This window comes from Vulpes vulpes, chromosome 15 (genome assembly GCF_048418805.1).
Source record: "Vulpes vulpes isolate BD-2025 chromosome 15, VulVul3, whole genome shotgun sequence".
Taxonomy (NCBI): Eukaryota; Metazoa; Chordata; class Mammalia; order Carnivora; family Canidae; genus Vulpes; species Vulpes vulpes.
In genome coordinates this window covers 50,996,222-51,013,628 of record NC_132794.1, presented here as the reverse complement: position 1 = coordinate 51,013,628, position 17,407 = coordinate 50,996,222, and the positions used below count along the sequence as shown (strand labels likewise).

The 17,407-nt window shown below is 34.3% G+C and overlaps 1 protein-coding gene across 12 annotated transcripts in view; it reads right to left on the bottom strand.

Moving 5' to 3' along the window:
* Nucleotides 1-3,195: 3,195 nt before the first annotated feature.
* CTDSPL2 (CTD small phosphatase like 2) overlaps nt 3,196-17,407 on the bottom strand; it is an 88,426-nt gene continuing 74,214 nt past the window's right edge. For all 12 annotated transcript variants that reach the window (XM_025998627.2, XM_025998628.2, XM_025998630.2 and 9 more), the window contains 5 exons: nt 14,053-14,115; nt 13,869-13,948; nt 10,759-10,885; nt 8,741-8,836; nt 3,196-8,096 (listed from right to left, as the gene is read on the bottom strand). In XM_025998627.2, the coding sequence (XP_025854412.1) occupies nt 8,031-8,096; nt 8,741-8,836; nt 10,759-10,885; nt 13,869-13,948; nt 14,053-14,115 (432 nt within the window). In that variant the 3' untranslated portion in view covers nt 3,196-8,030. The remainder of the gene's footprint in view (nt 8,097-8,740; nt 8,837-10,758; nt 10,886-13,868; nt 13,949-14,052; nt 14,116-17,407) is intronic.

Below are 17,407 nucleotides of genomic sequence, written 5' to 3'. Positions count from 1 at the left end.
CCTTTGGCAGATACCTAGTAGAGAAGTGAAGTGTCCTGTTGAATTAATATTAGCCATTATGATTTATTTTCAGTAGCCTCTCTTGCTCCGCCCTTACCAAGCAGACATCTGATTTTAATTTAGTTTCATAGGGAGAAATCTTGCTGCCAATAAGTGAAGGAAATTGAAATCTGGCTTAAAAACTAGTGTGTTGTGAGTTTAGTTGGTATGAACCCAATTCCCCTGAATCTCATCAACTCTGGATTGAATTGAATCAATCAGTTTTCTGTACATATAAAAAGTTTGGACTTTGAAGTGTGAGCTCATTCAGTTATTCAGCAAATAATTATTGAATGCCTACCCAGTACCAAGTACTGTCCCAGGTTCTGAGGATATTAACTTCAAGGTATTAATCTACATGCAACTGAAAATGGGTTTTGGGGGTTGGGGATGCTATGGAAAAATATATGGGCTATATGTATGCAGCACTGATAAACTTTTGAAGCAGAAATTGGGAATTTACTCACAGTGTTATGCATATGCTTTCTGAAATGAGGAAGCAGGGAAACAATTGTCTAGAATTATGTGCTAGAAAATTCAGTCCTTAAAATGAATCTATGGTTCGCTTTAGTCTCTAGGGGAACCCTATAATATAATCACATAATAGTATTCTTATTTTATAGATGATCAGAATAATTGATCAATGTTGGTTGAACAAAGCGGTTGAGCATCTGCTTTTGGATCAGGGCCTGATTGTGGGGGGTCTTGGAATCTAGTCCCACATCGGGCTCCCTGTGAGGAGCCTGCCTCTCTGTCTCTCATAAATAAATAAAAAAGGGGGAAAAAAGAAAATAGAAATTAAAAAAAAAAGAAAGAAAAGAAAAAGATTTCATTTATTAATTTGAGAGCACACGCAGGGGGGAGGGGAAAAGCAGACTCTCCACTGAGCAGGGAGCCTGATAAGGTGCTTTATCCTAGGACCCTGGGATCATGACCTGAGTTGAAGGCAGACGCTTAACCGAGGCACCCAGGTGACCCTCTATGTAACTCTTAACTGGCCTCCCACCAACCCATTCTACTCTGTCATCCAAAGTGATCTTTTCAAGACAAATCTGATCATACACTCTCTTGCTTGATTTTACTTTCTCCCCCCACAACCATGCCTGGCTTTACATTCTTTCAGTGAATGTTCTACAGATCTCAATGCTTTTTCAGCCAACCTAAGCCTTGCCTCCAGACTTGTGTAACTGGCATTCTCAAAGCCATTCTTCTCCTCCGTGACACTTTTCCCAAAATTATCAGTCTGCCCTACTGGACTATAGGCTTAGGGCAGTGTCAGGTTTGCTTTCTCCTGCCACTCGTAGAGCCTGAAATAGTGTCTAAGACATACTAAGGCAGTGTTTTTTTTGTTGTTGTTTTTTTAAGATTTTATTTATTTATTCATGAGAGACACACAGAGAGAGAGGCAGAGACATAGGCAGAGGGAGAAGCAGGCTCCATGCAGGGAGCCCAATGTGGGACTCCCAGGACCCTGGGACCACACCCGGAGCCGAAGGTAGATGCCCAACCTCTAAGTCACCCAGGCATCCCAAAGCAGTGTTTTAAAATGGCTTTTGCCGGGATCCCTGGGTGGCTCAGTGGTTTAGCGTCTGCCTTTGGCCCAGGGCGCGATCCTGGAGTCCCGGGATCCAGTCCTAGTCAGTCCCACATTAGGCTCCCAACATGGGCCTGCTTCTCCCTCCTCCTGTGTCTCTACCTCTCTATGTCTATCATAAATAATCTTTAAAATAAAAAAAAAAAAAGACTTTTGCCTTCACTAGGAAGGCTACTTATAGTTACTTTCAACAAATATTGCCATATATTGAATCTAACTTTAAGGCTCATTATGTCTAGGTACTAAAAGCTGTCTAGTTCATTTGGTTCACCCAAGATGGCAAATCATTTATATCAGCCTGCTATCCCAACTACTTACCACATCTGCCAAGCCATTCAGTAATGTTTCCTCATCACCCACTTTTTCCTTAACACTCAGCGTATTTTCATCTAACATGTTAACATAGGTGACCTATTATTACTTCCTGTCATTTGAATGTACCCTACTGCCCATGTTCTCCCTTAAAAAAACAAGGACATGTAGTATTACAATATCTTGATTTTCCACTGCCCCTTCCAGCTTCAGACATCTCCCCACCATGCATATGTACATCCTGCATATCCTCAAGAGAACTAGCTGCTTTAACATTTCCATTGTGGTAGTTATTTGTATATTCCCTTACGGTTTATAACGTCTTGATGTTTCATCTTTGTAATTCTGATAGACGTTGGTGCACCCTTTGCACAGGTAACAAATCAAGGCTCAGAAAACTGTCTATTAAGTTAATGGATGACCCTTTTCTTTTATTAACCAAACTCCCAAGTCAACTATTCAACTGAAGTCCTGTCATTTCATATTTAAAGGCAGCAGAGGTACTCCAGTGACTCTGAAATGTGTATGTATGTGTTAAATTCTATTGGAACTTAGGGAAAATAGTTACCAAATATCCCATCACAGCCAGGGGCTGGGGAAAATGAAGAGATGCTGGTAAAGGAGAGACATCCAGTTGGATGAGGATCTAATGTTCTGGGGACCTAATGTACAGTATAGTGACTAACAGTACAGTAAGTGTGTTCTTGAAAGTTACTATCAGAGTAGACCTTAAATGTTCTCATCTCACCCTAACAAGAATGGTGAAGGATGTGTTAACTTTATTGTGGTGAACATTTCACAATATATGTATCAAGTCATCATACTGTACAACTTAAACTTACACAATGTCAATTTTACTCAATAAAGATGGAGAAAAAGTCTCACCAGAGATTGTGGCGGAACCAGAGTGCTGTTCTGTAGTTATGTTGGTTCATGTTATTTTGCCCATTATATCAAGTATAAATTTCTCATCTTTGGCTCACCGTAATCTGGTTCTTTGCTATCATATCTCCTTTTCAGAACTTGCCTCTTTATTCAGATTTTATTCCACTTCCTCACATGCTAGTTCCAGAGATTGTGATTTCTCTTGTCTGTAACCTACTCTGTGTTCCTTACATGTATGTCCTGAAGATATCAAAGGGGAGAGTAATGTGAAAAAAATCATGTAACTGTTAACAAAAAAAGCATTATACAAATATAAGCTGTTAGATACTGTTTGTAATGGCTGATAAAATATCATCAAAGAAAAGTGCTTCCATAAAAGTTTTATTTATCCCCACAACAACCCTGTGAGGTAGGGTGATCAGGGCATTTGAAGATGAGAAAACTAAGTCTACATTACTTGTTCACGGCTATACTGCATAGTAAATATGTAGAAATTAAACTGAGATTTTTAAATATCCATGACTTTTATATTGATTCACATGGAAAAAGGCAGAGAGAATATTAACTCCCCCCTACCTTAATGCCAAAAGGACACTGCCTTGAAAAATCCCATTTCAAAAGATGAAAGTAGTATTTCATTGCTTATTTCTACAAAGATTTATAAAATAAAAAAATAGTGAAATATTTTACAGTTAATATATATAATGGTCTCATTCAGGGATGTCCTTCAGCTGTATATATGATCAACTATTCCAAGTGCTAGAAATGCAAACTCTTAAAAAGTATGAGACGAGAATGAGAATGAGCAGTAGCCTCAATCTTCTTTATTATTCCTCCATGTATCTTGAATAAGTTCTGTGAAATCTGGTCCCAGTTAAAAAACAAAAAACCAAAACCCCACAAACCTACCACAGAGAGATGCCTGGTATTAGTTGCCTACTCTCAAACCACTGTCACATTATTTAAAACAGCGATTTCCCAAAGCTGGCTATTAGAATCACTTGGAGAGCTTTTAAAAAAACACAGAACTCTGAGGCCCCACTCTAGGTCCATTGAGACAATTCTGCAGGGGCCAGGCCTCAGGAATCTATTTTTTAAGCTCTTCAGAGTAACTCTAACAGGTTTGGGAAGCTCTGATGTGTTTAAAAATACTAACTAATATAAAAACCAAAAAGTAGTATAAACTTGCTGCTCTCTTATCCCCTTTTAAAAAATTTCTCAAAACACATTATATCTCTGAACTCTTGCCTCTGGGCAAGTAATTTCAATTCAAGATACAGAGAAACATTTTATAAAAATGTATCCTAGTGAGTGAGAGTTGGATTCCAATAATAATTTAAGTGGCATTTAAATATAAGATACTGAGTTTTGTGGTTCTTAATCTGAAATTTTTAAATGTGTTTTTATACAGGTTCCTAGCAGGCTTTTCACCTTGGGAAAATATGAAAAGTAATGACATAATCAAGCATATCAGCACTGAAAAAATACTATACTCAAATATAGCTCATGAGAGGAATAAGAAAGTGAATGAATGACAACCTAAGGCCTTTTGGCCCATACATTTTTGTTCCCAGTCCACTCTTCCCCTATAAGGGGAAATAAAATAAACATTCTTTCCTAGTTGCTTGGCATAGTTATTCAGTGGGTAACTATAACTAAGTTAATTTAGATACACAAGATTAAAAGAGATAACAAATAAATACCTAGGAAGACAAAGAGAAGTCAGTTCAGAAAACCTTAACTAGCTAATGATGTGGTATATAACACCATTATGTTAGTACAATTAAATGAAGGCTTCAGTGTCCTTTACATTTCAGCTTTATGTGATTGACACAAGAAGTGGAAGAGATCTGGTCCTTATGAAGAATTCTGTGCTCGTTGTAAAGATTTGTAGGAATAATGAAATGCTTTCTTCTTTGATGAGATGAAGTCTCTGTTTTCAGGCAAGTTGACTGAACAAAACAAAACAAACTTCTTTAGAAGGTTGAATGAAAGTAATATCTAGCTGAAGAAGTCATTGGCCAAAGGTAACTTTTTAAAAACCATTCTATGTTTAACACTAAAAACAAAAACAAAAACAAAAAAAACCAACAACAACCAAACAAACCAGAAAAACCAGAGAAATATAAAAAAACAATGTACACATCCATTTTCACTGACAGGTACAAGAAAATAGCCATTTATAGAAGTTACAATGCTTTCAACAACCCCCCCCTCCCAATTTTGGGAAACAAGATAAAGCCATTGGGTAAATAAATATACATACTAGCTAATATAAAACAATTATGGTTTCAAATTGTTATCAACTCTTTTAAGACTCAAAGAGAAATATGATGATATAAATCTGATTAGGGCTACATATATTACACAGAATTTAAAAACACAACTGATTTAAACATCCTAACAACAATACAAATATTTAAAAGAATGTCTTAAAAGCCAGACATTTATCACTGGAAATACCACAATTATAATATGTACTTCAGATATGTAATGTGTATATAGGTCACTTTTGCTGTGTCTTATCATGTATCCATCTCTCCTGCATCTCCTACAGTCAGTTTTTAAAGAGTTCATGTTTCCTGTGTGAATTGAAGGGGTTGGGCACATCTCAATTCACAAAATATACACCTCCACTTAACTAAATGGAAGTGTTTAAGATAACATTTACCAAGAGTTAAAGAAAAGGGATAATGAGAAGGTAAAACATACTAAAGTGGAAGGAAACTGGATAATTCTCTTAGCAAATTTAAAATGACCCAAATCAAGTAATGAAGAAAACTAAATTGTTCTCAAGAAATTTTCTCAGTCCATATGAAATTTCTCTTTATTTCTTGTTATGCTAGATTCCTTGGTGGCTGACTTAAAGAACTCTCCTAGCATAGGACTGAAAACAGCTTTACCATTAATAAAAGATGATTAAAAGTTGGTGTTTATTTAAAGTGCCCAAGGCACAACACTACAGGTGCTTACATTTCCCTTTGAGTTATGGGAAAGCCCTTTGAGACTGTGTTTACTTAATCAGAAAAGCTTTCAGCAATTATAATGCATGCTGAAAGCTTAGATCTTGTATAGGTTTTGGGTTTTACGGTTTGAGCAAAAAAGGGAGCAAGGAGAAATGTAACTAGGTTCACAATTTTGAGCAAGAGCATATGTAAAGGTAACGTATGTACATTTTATTTCAAGAAAGACAGGAGACAAACAGCATAAAGATGCCCAGATGCCCTAAAGATAAATACATTTCAAAGATTCTCATTAAAATGAATCTGGAGAATTTTTTCCTGCAAGCAAAATACCTTTCTTTAAATTAAAACAAAAACAACCAAAACAAATAATAATAATAATAAAAAAAAACCAGTATTCTGAATTGCAAATGCTTTTGCTTTTTTTTTTTGCAGAAAATCTGCCATGATTATTTTTTTAATGAATAAGGATTTTCCACAAAACAGGCTTGCTCTACATGCTAGATTTTTTTAAACAGTTCAGTGACACAATATGCTAACTACATACACAACAGATAATATAGTAAGAAAACACTCAACCTGATGAAAAGTTAAAATCTTCATTAATACACTGAAAATTGACATAACTCATGCCTTTAAAATCAAAAATACAAAAATTAAATGTTTTCCTAAAAAGATTTCCTTATTTTAAGGATTCATTTGAAAATGAAGCTGCATGTAATTTGTACAATAAGTTGTACAAGTAAACAGGTAATATACATAAAAAATTAAGTGACATACTCCTCAATTATCAGTTGTCCACCTTTAATTTCCAATACTGTACTTTCTTAACAAGCATACAAAATATCAAACTTCTCTTTAGAAAAAGTGCCGTTCTTTGACATCCTTTACACAAAAACAGTCTGAGCCTGTGGCATGTTAATGCAGTCGAGAGGCAAAGCATACTAACTTTTACAAATTCTACCTTCCATAAAAAGCCTCCCGAAAAGGAGATTACACGCCACTATAAAAATATCAACCTCTTGTGGTAGCTGCATTAGAGAACCAAGGCTTGAAGACTATTTTCATATAGCATAGAAAACCACTATGAGAGCATATTAACTGCATTGGTGGCTTGGGAGTTTACTGTGCCACAGGATTATGCATAGCTACTGTAAGGTACCAAGACTGTTACACAGAGTTTTAAATTGATTGTAACCAAGAGCATAACAGAGGTACTACCAGCCCATGCAAAATAACTAAAAATACTGAGTCACTGTGCTGAATACTTCATTCCTGGAGAAAACCAAAGGCAGCAGTAACCAAATCAAGCCCAACAGGTGACCAAACTCATTCTCCTCAAAGATTGGTGAGCACAGTGAAGTCTGAGGTATACCTTTATCCATTAAATCTGTGTGCCATTGCAAGATATTACCATTTGGGAACACATGCCATCACAATGGTTTAAATCTTTTGAATATTAGTCATTCATATATTCTTATCTACCCAGTCCTTTGATTTTTTTTTAAAGATTTCACCTACAGTAGAATATTACAGAAACAAAATATAAATGCATGTCTTTCTAAATGAAACTTACATGGACTAAAAGTAGAGAATATTTTTAAACAAATATACAATATGCAGGCAGACAAAGCAGGAAAACGGCCATTCAAATGTATAATAAAAAACTAAAAATCAACTATTTCCAGAAAACTATGAAGCGCCTCAACTAAAAGGAATGCATAATGAAAATCTAATCTAATACAGGTCAAAAATGTAAAAAGGTTATAAACCTTAACAGGAAAAAATAAAACAACTTTTACTGGCCATTCCTGTTGAAATGAGAATCTTAAAGTAACAGAAAAGTGGCTACAAACCCACTTAGAGCACCAAACAGAGAGAAAATAAAAGTCCATTTTCATCTCTGTTATTATCATAAAATCCTGTGTGACTACAGGTCAAACTGCTGGTGGCAGAAACAGAATTCTTTATAAACTGCAGATGTCCTGTACATAAAAAAATTTCACTGGAGTTGCACTAGTTCTAAAGACTCTTCTGTTTTAGCCTACCTACTGTATGTATTCAATCTGAGATAAAGTCTCTTTCTGTAACCCTTGATTATTATTGGGCACCAAAGATAAGAAAAGCAAGACGGGGTACAAAAATGCAAAATTTCAACAGTAATGGCAATGTTTTTGTCTTAGTCCAAAAGGGTCCTGCATTCTCTCCCCCTTCAGTGATTTGACAAGTCTTTGTACTTAATCTGGGGGCAGCAAATCATGCAAGCGAAATCTGTCTCTGATGTGAGGTCGAACATCTTCATTCTGTGTGGAGAAAAAGACATTTTAAAAACCATATAATTTCAAAAATATGATCCTCGTAGCATTGTGAACATTCCTTTGCAGAGAAAATATACCACTATTTATTTTTACAACATACGTTAATATTGTTTGCCAAATATAAAGATACTATATGGAAGGTGATAACTTAGAATTCAATTTAGATTAAAGAAACCTGTCATTCAAGTTTTAATTCTGTAAAAAACAATTATGCAACTAAGAGGCAAAACCAAAAGACAGGTAAAAGTGTTAAGCCACTGAACTCTACTTCATATATTAGGAAAAAAAATCACCCCAAAATAAAGTTTCAGTAGCATAAGCATAAATTCTAGACCTGAACTATGAAAGGGAAGTGAAATCAGTTTAATACTACTAGTTATTGATGTGTAAGAAGCCCAATGAAATAAAAACATTCAATCTACAGTATTTTTAAATACCGATAAGCATGATTTTGATGTAATTTACAAGGTTAGAAAAATACTTGTAATCCTTTTCAACTTTTGCCCTAATTTCACAGCATGTTCACTTAAAATGTCAGTGCACACAAAATAAAGCAATTAGAAAGGTTTATTTCAATAGAGTTGAGGCAATAAAAGCAAAACAGAAAAAGAAAATTAAGATATACTTACCAGTTCTACAAGCTTCTCCAGAAATGGAATCAATTTTAGGAGTTCATTGTCATTTTTATCCATAAACCAGCTTTCTATAGGGATTCCATTAGATAGCTAAAACAATAAATAATTAAATCCTATTTACATTTTGCCTACTTTGTAAAAGCATAAAAGAGAAATAACAGATAACCTAAGAGACACTGATCTATATAAGTTCCTCTGAAAAGGAATGCCATCAAAGTTTATGCTTGTCATATTCCAACAACTCAACGGGGCAAGAGACATATGTTAAGGAATACATCAAAGCCTAATTGGTTTTTTAACATAATGTGTCTTCTTAGTATATATGAAACTAAACAAGAAAGATTCACTGAAACAAGTTTTGCATTAATGTAACTACAAATATTTCTTGACTGATTCAAGAAATAGCTACTATCAGTAAGTGCAAGGTGCTGTGAATTAAGGCGTACTGCCAATCTAAACAGAACGCTACTAGAAAGCCTGTCCTTTTATACAGGGACGGTATCACATTCATTGTTTTATTCCCAACAAATAGTAGGATAACCTGAAACAGCACGAATATAACAAACAGATGCAATGGTATTTCACTGAAGAGGAGTCTAGAAACAAGAATGCAAAACGTATTTGTTTTATAGTAAATAACCTCTAGGTTGTCTTTAACATTTATGCAGAATACTAAGTTTAAGATGGAAGATAACTGAAATGATTTTATCCAGAAACCAATACGAAATTCTTAAAAACATATTTCAAAATGTGAGCAATGACCTAAATTGAACATAGGTCAATACCATATGCAGTTTTCCCCTTTTACATCTTTTTACTTGTTTTATATACACACTCAATCCAATTTCCACCATCCCTAATCTGCACTGACTTATTGTGAAGGAAATCTCAGACCTATCACATGAACATTATTCATAATGTAAAACATATCTTGCAAGGATGGCTCATTTCTAGTCCAAGTTATATTTCAAAGAAACACTGACACGGTATAAACATATTGACAAAACAGTCTAAGAAATTATTTCAGAATGTCAAAGCAAACAGACTAAAACATGGGTAAGCTATTTATAATTCTCAAACATGTTTACAAATAATTATTTAACAACTGCTAGGAATGCTATGAATTGATGTGTGTGTGTGTGTATGTATATATATATATTAAAGATTTTATTTGTTTATTCATGAGAGACAAAGCAAACAGACTAAAACATGGGTAAGCTATTATAATTTATAATTGTAACTATTTATAATTCTCAAACATGTTTACAAATAATTATTTAACAACTGCTAGGAATGCTATGAATTGATTGTGTGTATGTGTGTGTATATATATATATATAAAAGATTATATATATATATATATATATATATATATATATATATATATATATATATAAGAGATTTTATTTATTTATTCATGAAAGACACAGACAGAGAGAGAAGCAGGGACACAGGCAGAGAGAGAAGCAGGCTCCATGCAGGGAGCCCGATGTGGGACTTGATCCCAGGACTCCAGGATCACTATCTGGGCTGAAGGCAGGCACTCAACTGCTGAGCCACGTGGGCATCCCAAAGATGTATATTTTATACTCTTCTCTCTCTCTTTTTTTAAGATTTTATTTATTTATTCATGAGAGAGGGAGAGACAAAGGCAGAGGGAGAAGCAGGCTCCATGCAGGGAGCCCGACGTGGGACTTGATCCCGGGTCTCCAGGATCATGCCCCGGGCTAAAGGTGGCACTAAACCGCTGAGCCACCCGAGCTGCCCTTATAGTCCCTTCTTATTCAGACTTATTACTCAGATTTTTTAATCTGTGTTGTACTTCATTTAAAAGAAAACTTTCCACAAGGAATACAGCGATTTGGCCTTTCTAATTCTAAAAGATAACACTTAACAGGGAAATTTCACCAATGAAAATTCTGTTCACCCATCATATACTGTTTGGCAGCATTTGTTCTCATTATATATATATTTCCCAATCTGAAATTTGTTTAGCAACCCTTTCATCCTACCTGATATGCAAAGGCTTGTGGTGAGTTGTCAATTATTATAGTCTTTGAAAGATCTCTTCCAAGGATATTTAAGTCCTTTATATAGTTTCCTTGTACACAAACACAATGTTCACGAAAAAGCCGATGCCTAAACATAAAAATAAAAACAAATTAACTTAAAAAAAAAAAACTCTGAAAAGTACAACATATATTGAAACATACAGACATACCATAGGCTTTAGAGTTTAAGCCTTATTATTTTCTCTCACAAAGGAAATTCAAATACCAATGTGAGCCTAAGCTTTGGGCTACAGTTTTACTTTAAAAAATGTTAGCAATTATTGAAACCTTACAACCAAATATTACCATGCCTTTAAGAACTTTGGCTTATCCCAAAATGTTATATTAAATTATAAAGAGGGATTAAAAACTCTGTAAATTGTTTTTGTAATTTATTTACCCAGGAAAGCTCAGTTCAGATGCAGCATCTGGTTGTCAGCGAGGTCCTGCTTTTTAACCAATTTTCCAGATGGTTGACTGAGGCACAAGGAGGTCAAGTGACTTGCCCAAGGTCACACAGTAAGTCAGTGGTTAGCCCCGCATTGGAACCCAGGATCCTCCTGGCTCCCAGTCCTTTGCTCTAACCAGAAGACCACACAGCCTCCCTATCCCTGTACATGCCAGAATAGAAAATATAAGAAGGAATGTTTCTGTGTTGGCATTTTTAAAAAATGTTTTTAGTTTCCCTTATAGTTTTGAGAAAAGATGTGGAGGCCAAAACATTCCATCATTTCAACTTTTCCCAAACCCATCTTTTAATTTAGTGAGTGTGTATATGATCATTTGAAAAAACAAGGATTGAATGAAATGATGAATTCAGATTTATTACAAATGTAAACTGATGTTTTACACCAATGATACTTAACTGAAAAATGTTATATCATTTTTAAAAAGCTATTAAAGGCTTTATAATAATACTTATATACTGTCATATTATATCAACTCATTTAGCACTCAAAATGTTAGTCTGTGAATATTACTAATCATTAATATAGATCACCTTGAAATATTCCCTTTGCATACATTAATAATTTGGTAGTCTGGCTTCCTTGTGTCTTAATCCCACTAAACAGTTTTTCAGCAGCTAGGGCCTACTTATACCTGTAGTTTTAATTATGAAATTTCAAGAAAAGGGCATTTTCTACCAATAAAATGTGCCATAGCTCTAAAACAACAAAACTCAACCTTAAAAATATCAGTGCCGGTGGTGATGACAGTTTTACAACCAGACAAAATGTAGTAAAAATAGTTCTCTTCCTCCCTTTTATAAAGAAGACTTTTAATTAAGTGATCATCTATTTCTGTATGGTTTAAAGACCACCCCACTTTGAAAAGATAAGACCAGACAAAAGAATTTAAGACCTGGTTGGGCCTATAAAAGATTCCATTTTTTTAGTTGTATAAATATTTATGAATGTGGAAACTGGAGAGGCAAATGCAGCGTGTACATGCAAGTTGCTACTAATGTTTCTTCCCCAATAGCAGCAAACTCACCCAAGACAGGAAACAAATGAATATGTATGTGGATACTAATGATTACTTCAATTAAATTACACTAAAACTCCTCCCAGTTATTCAGGAGAGTGAGGATCTGTAGTAGGTATTTCAGTTTTAGAAAGAAACTACTTTTGCCAGTCATCAGATTTGCATTTGGACTCATGAGATTCAGAGATTATAGAATTTCTGAGTCTACCTTGTCTTCAACATAATTCCCTTTAGCACTAATGAATTCAATCATTCAAAAAGTTTCTCCTGTTTTAAATTATTCAAATGCAACTACATAAAACAAATTTAAACTTCCAAATGTGTAGATTTTATAAAACTAGTTTAAAAGAGGGGTGTTAATTTGTAACATCATAATTCCGTAACTATGACTTGCTCCCTGGTAAAATGAAAGCTCTAAAGGAGAAAGGCATGTATTGCTCACCACTGTTCATGGAACACTGGAGTTGCTAAATAGAAATCTTCAGAATGAATGAAGTCATCAAAACAAAATCATTTGTGTACTTTTTAAAAGTTAGGTAAAATGAGCATGTATTATACTTTCATGAATAGAACACCATTTTCATTTTTGTGTCTGATGCTTATTTATATGGAAGATTAAAATGGAAAGTGACAAGGACAAATTTTGATCCTTTAGGTTAAAAAAATCAAAGTTCTATTTACAAGAAAGAAAATCTGCTAAGCAAGACATCAGAAAAAGTCTCAGCATAACTGCAAATACTCAATAACAAAGGTACTACTGTAACAGTAGAAACTAGGATTTTCCACTAAAAAATATGGAAGAAAGTATTCAAGAAAATGAATTCCCAGCTATTAAAGTTCTTTTTATGAGCCTTTTCTGGCATCTCTCATAGCTTTTGGTCAAAAAAATCCAAGATTAACTCGGGCATCTTAAAGGATGCAGCAAGACTGCTGGCAGTCTTAATACCTCACTTCAGTTGACAGAAATAATGGAACTTATTTTCAAACTGTTTTAAAATTACCCAAGGCACTCCCACCTAACCAGGAACACACTGCATCTGCTGGCTCAGGACACACACAAGGAACTGAGTCCAGATCAGGATAACTTGAGTGACTAAACCAACTGCAATTTCCAATTAGATTCATGTAATGTTTTCTTTCCATGGAGGACAAATTTGCTCTTGAAAAAAGCAAAAGAGTTTAATTTATCCTTTCTGTTAAAATTAACCTTTATTTCTCTATGCCATTAAAAAAGGTGACATAACATGCATTATTTCAGAGACAGGAAGTGAAAATATCATGCACACAGTGAAAAATTCCACATACCCCCAATCTCCCCCAAGTCCCAAAAGAAGTGAGGATACAAATATAATTGTGAGTGAATAAATACATTTGATCCTTGTATCCTTTAAAGAACGTCTGTCTGAAGTTAAATCATTAGGCACTCTTAAAGAGTTTGGGGGCTTAAAAAAATTCATTTTACCATTCAACACAACCAATCTCTATATATGCAGCCAACTGAAAATGGCCATCAAAATTAAATAGAATCATAGTAATTTCATAGATCAGTGTGACAGACATTTCCACTATTTCTTAATTAAATTTACCTGACCAGTTGCTTTTTAGGGTCTAGTATGTTCAGTAACTTGTCTGCATACACCTTCTTAGAAGCAGTAAAAAGAATGATCTACAAATTCAGGGGAAAAGAAGTAATCATTATACATGATCTAAATATGGGTACTATATTGAATAAAATAAAAATACTTATGTAATTAGCTTAAGCATGTTTACCTCATACATCTGAGACATTCGTTCCAGGAATTCCCTGAAGAATGGTCTTAATCTCACATAAACCTAAAGAAATAACAAAGATAGGCTTCACTAAATAAACACATAAAGTAGAAACAACATATTTATAAGACATGTTGTGTTCTAACTTTGGATATATTATAATTAAGAAGTTCATATTTTAAAGTAATAGAAAAGTACGCTAAGTACCGCTCAACCAAACAGATTTCATATACAAAAAATCACTTAAAACAATCTTTTGGTAGGGTAATAATCATCATTGGTGATGTCACTTTTATATTTAAATAGCAGCATACAGTATAATTTTAATACACATTTCAACTAAAAATGGAAGGTTTCCCTTTGAGATTTTGATCCACCAATCAGCTCCATCTTCCAGCCAGGTAGCATCCATCCAATAATTAGGCAGGCTGTGTGTCCACCTCTAGCTGACCTGTCTCAATGACCTTCCTCTAATACTCAGAATTTCTTCTCAACAATCACCTGCTAAGAATACTTTTATTTTATTTTATTTTTTTGAATACTTTTATTTTAAATCTCTATTATTAAGATAAATAATGTTCAAGAAAGAGATGTCTGGATTGGTGGGTTTAAATAACTGGAATTTTTCAGAATTCAATCTTCTTCAACATTTACTGATTCAGACGTGGCATCTAAATTAGCACTACTGGTCTACTTGATATTAAAAATACAATAGTCAAACACACCGGTTATCAAAACCTACTGGCAACATCAGAAAAAACTACAGTACCCAAAGAACTGCCTTATAAATATTATTTTCTTATTTCTGTGTTCTTTTTGCCTATATTTAATGTAGTAGCTCTTATAATACACTCCAGAATTAAAAAAGCACAGAATTATAAGCCACAAACAGTTAAAACAGATTTATAAAAGATTTTATTTTTATTTTTTTATTTTATTTTTTTAAAGATTTTATTTATTTATTCATAGACACACAGAGAGGGAGAGGCAGAGACACAGGGAGAGGGAGAAGCAGGCTCCATGCAGGGAGCCTGATGTGGGACTCGATCCGGAGTCTCCAGGATCACACCCAAGGCTGCAGGCAGCGCCAAAGCGCTGCGCCACCAGGGCTGCCCTATAAAAGATTTTAAATACTATTCTTTTTGTGACAAAATTAAAAAAAAAAAAAGAAATATTTATACTTTACACTCAAAAGTGATGATTAACTTCAAATACCATGAACAACAAATATTTACAGAAGACCTATGTGCCACATTCACTGGATTTAGATTTAAAAAGAAAACCCACTAGTGACAACAAATTCAAAACCTACGCTTCATGAAAAAATTTTTTTAAAATATTTTATTTATTTATTCATGAGAAACACAGAGAGAGGCAGAGACAGAGGCAGAGGGAGAAGCAGGCTCCCTATAGGGAGCCCAATGAGGGACTCAATCCTGGGACTGCAGATCATGCCCTGAGCCAAAGGCAGATGCTCAACTGTTGAGTCACCCAGGCTGTCATCAACACACATCCACACAAAAATGCCCTCATGATAAAAATCTTGCTCTGGGAATGTTTTAGGGAAAAATAGGGAAATCATGCAAAGGATTCTAGGAAGTAGCAACCATGTACTACCAATCTTTATAGTTTCCAAAGTCCTCAGGCATAAGAAAATGCCAAATATACAGCAAATACTTGATTAAAAAAAAATAACACAGTTGAGTAAATCAAATAGAACTATCCAAAGTTAAGCACTATAGACCAAACAGAGAGAGGCAAGCCAGCGTGACTATACAAGGTCAATTACTGAGTTTCCTTAAACACTAACCACTTGTTTCCTTAAATACTAACCACTTGTAGAAGACAAATTTTGAACAATTGTTATAGGTTAATAATACCCCTACCTCTAGGCTAAAATAATAAAATATACTTGTTTTTAATCCTATTAGGCACTTTATTTTAATCCTGACTAATCAAAAACAAACTAATGCCATATGCTCCTACCTCTAGAGCAAATAAAAATTACCAAATCCTTGGTATTCAATAACTATCATTTAGGATGAGGCACAAGAAATTTAACTAGAGCTGCTCTTCTAATTAATTTTAACATTTTTCATCCATCCTTGTGGCCAACTCAAGTAACACAGATTTTTTTTTTAAAGATTTTATTTATTTATTCATAGAGATGCAAAGAGAGAGAGAGTAGCAGAGGCACAGGCAGAGGGAGAAGCAGGCTCCAAGCAGAGAGCCTGACATGGGACTTGATCCAGGGTCTCCAGGATCACGCCCTGGGCTGCAGGCGGCGCTAAACCACTGCGCCACCGGGGCTGCCCGGAAATAACATTTTTTATTAACTACGGGTCTTTTCAAAAATAGATTGGTGATGATTAAAAAAAAAAAAAAAAAACCCATCAATTTAGTCAACACTTTTTTCCAATGACCTCATCTCAAGGATGATAAACTATGAACCATCAGAGCCTTTTGTTTGTTCCTAAGAAAGCTTATCATTTACATGCATTTAAATAGCCTTTTGTTTGTTCCTAAGAAAGTTTATCATTTACATGCATTTAAATAACCAAAATACTTTATTTTTGTGTTTGTGTAAATTATTTCATTTGTTCTCAATATCTCTGTTATCACTTGTTCCATATTATAATTAGGCTAAGTAAGGTCTCTAATTGGGATTTGTTTCCTCTGAACCCTAACATACTTCCATTTTAGAGAAATACTTCTACATAAACAGTATTATCCAAGCATAGCAAGTGGAACACTATACAAAGATGACATTTCCAACCTCTTATACATGACTTCCAAATTAAATCAAAAGTATAACTTCACTATACATTCTACTACTTTGACTATTCTTAATATAAAAATACATCTTAAAATCTGACATTACTTTGAAAATGTACTTGTTTACAGGGGATGAAAGGTGGCAGTGAAGATGGGGGAGTATATTGCTAGACTGTTTCCTTACCATAAAAACAGAATAATTGTTAGCTATAAAAGTTCTAGCCTCAAAACAGATACAGCATTTGAACAGGATTAAAATATATACACAGAAACTAAAGTTGTTAGTGAAAAAAAAAAAAAAAGAATATAGAAAGGTACAAGGTAACAATGGGCAAGGGTAGAAGTTCTGCTATGTGCTGCAAAGGCAAAATCTCAGAAAGAAAAATTAAGAGACACAAGGCCAGGAGGGTCTAAATCATTTGGATGGATATATTAAAGCAGAAATATATAAAAGTCAAACACTAAGTACTATCTAGTAGGAAACAGAAAATTGTAAGTAAGATATATATAATACAAAGAGACAACAATCACTTATTGTGTGAGGTAAAAGAAATACAGAAATGTACAAATGCACAGAGGC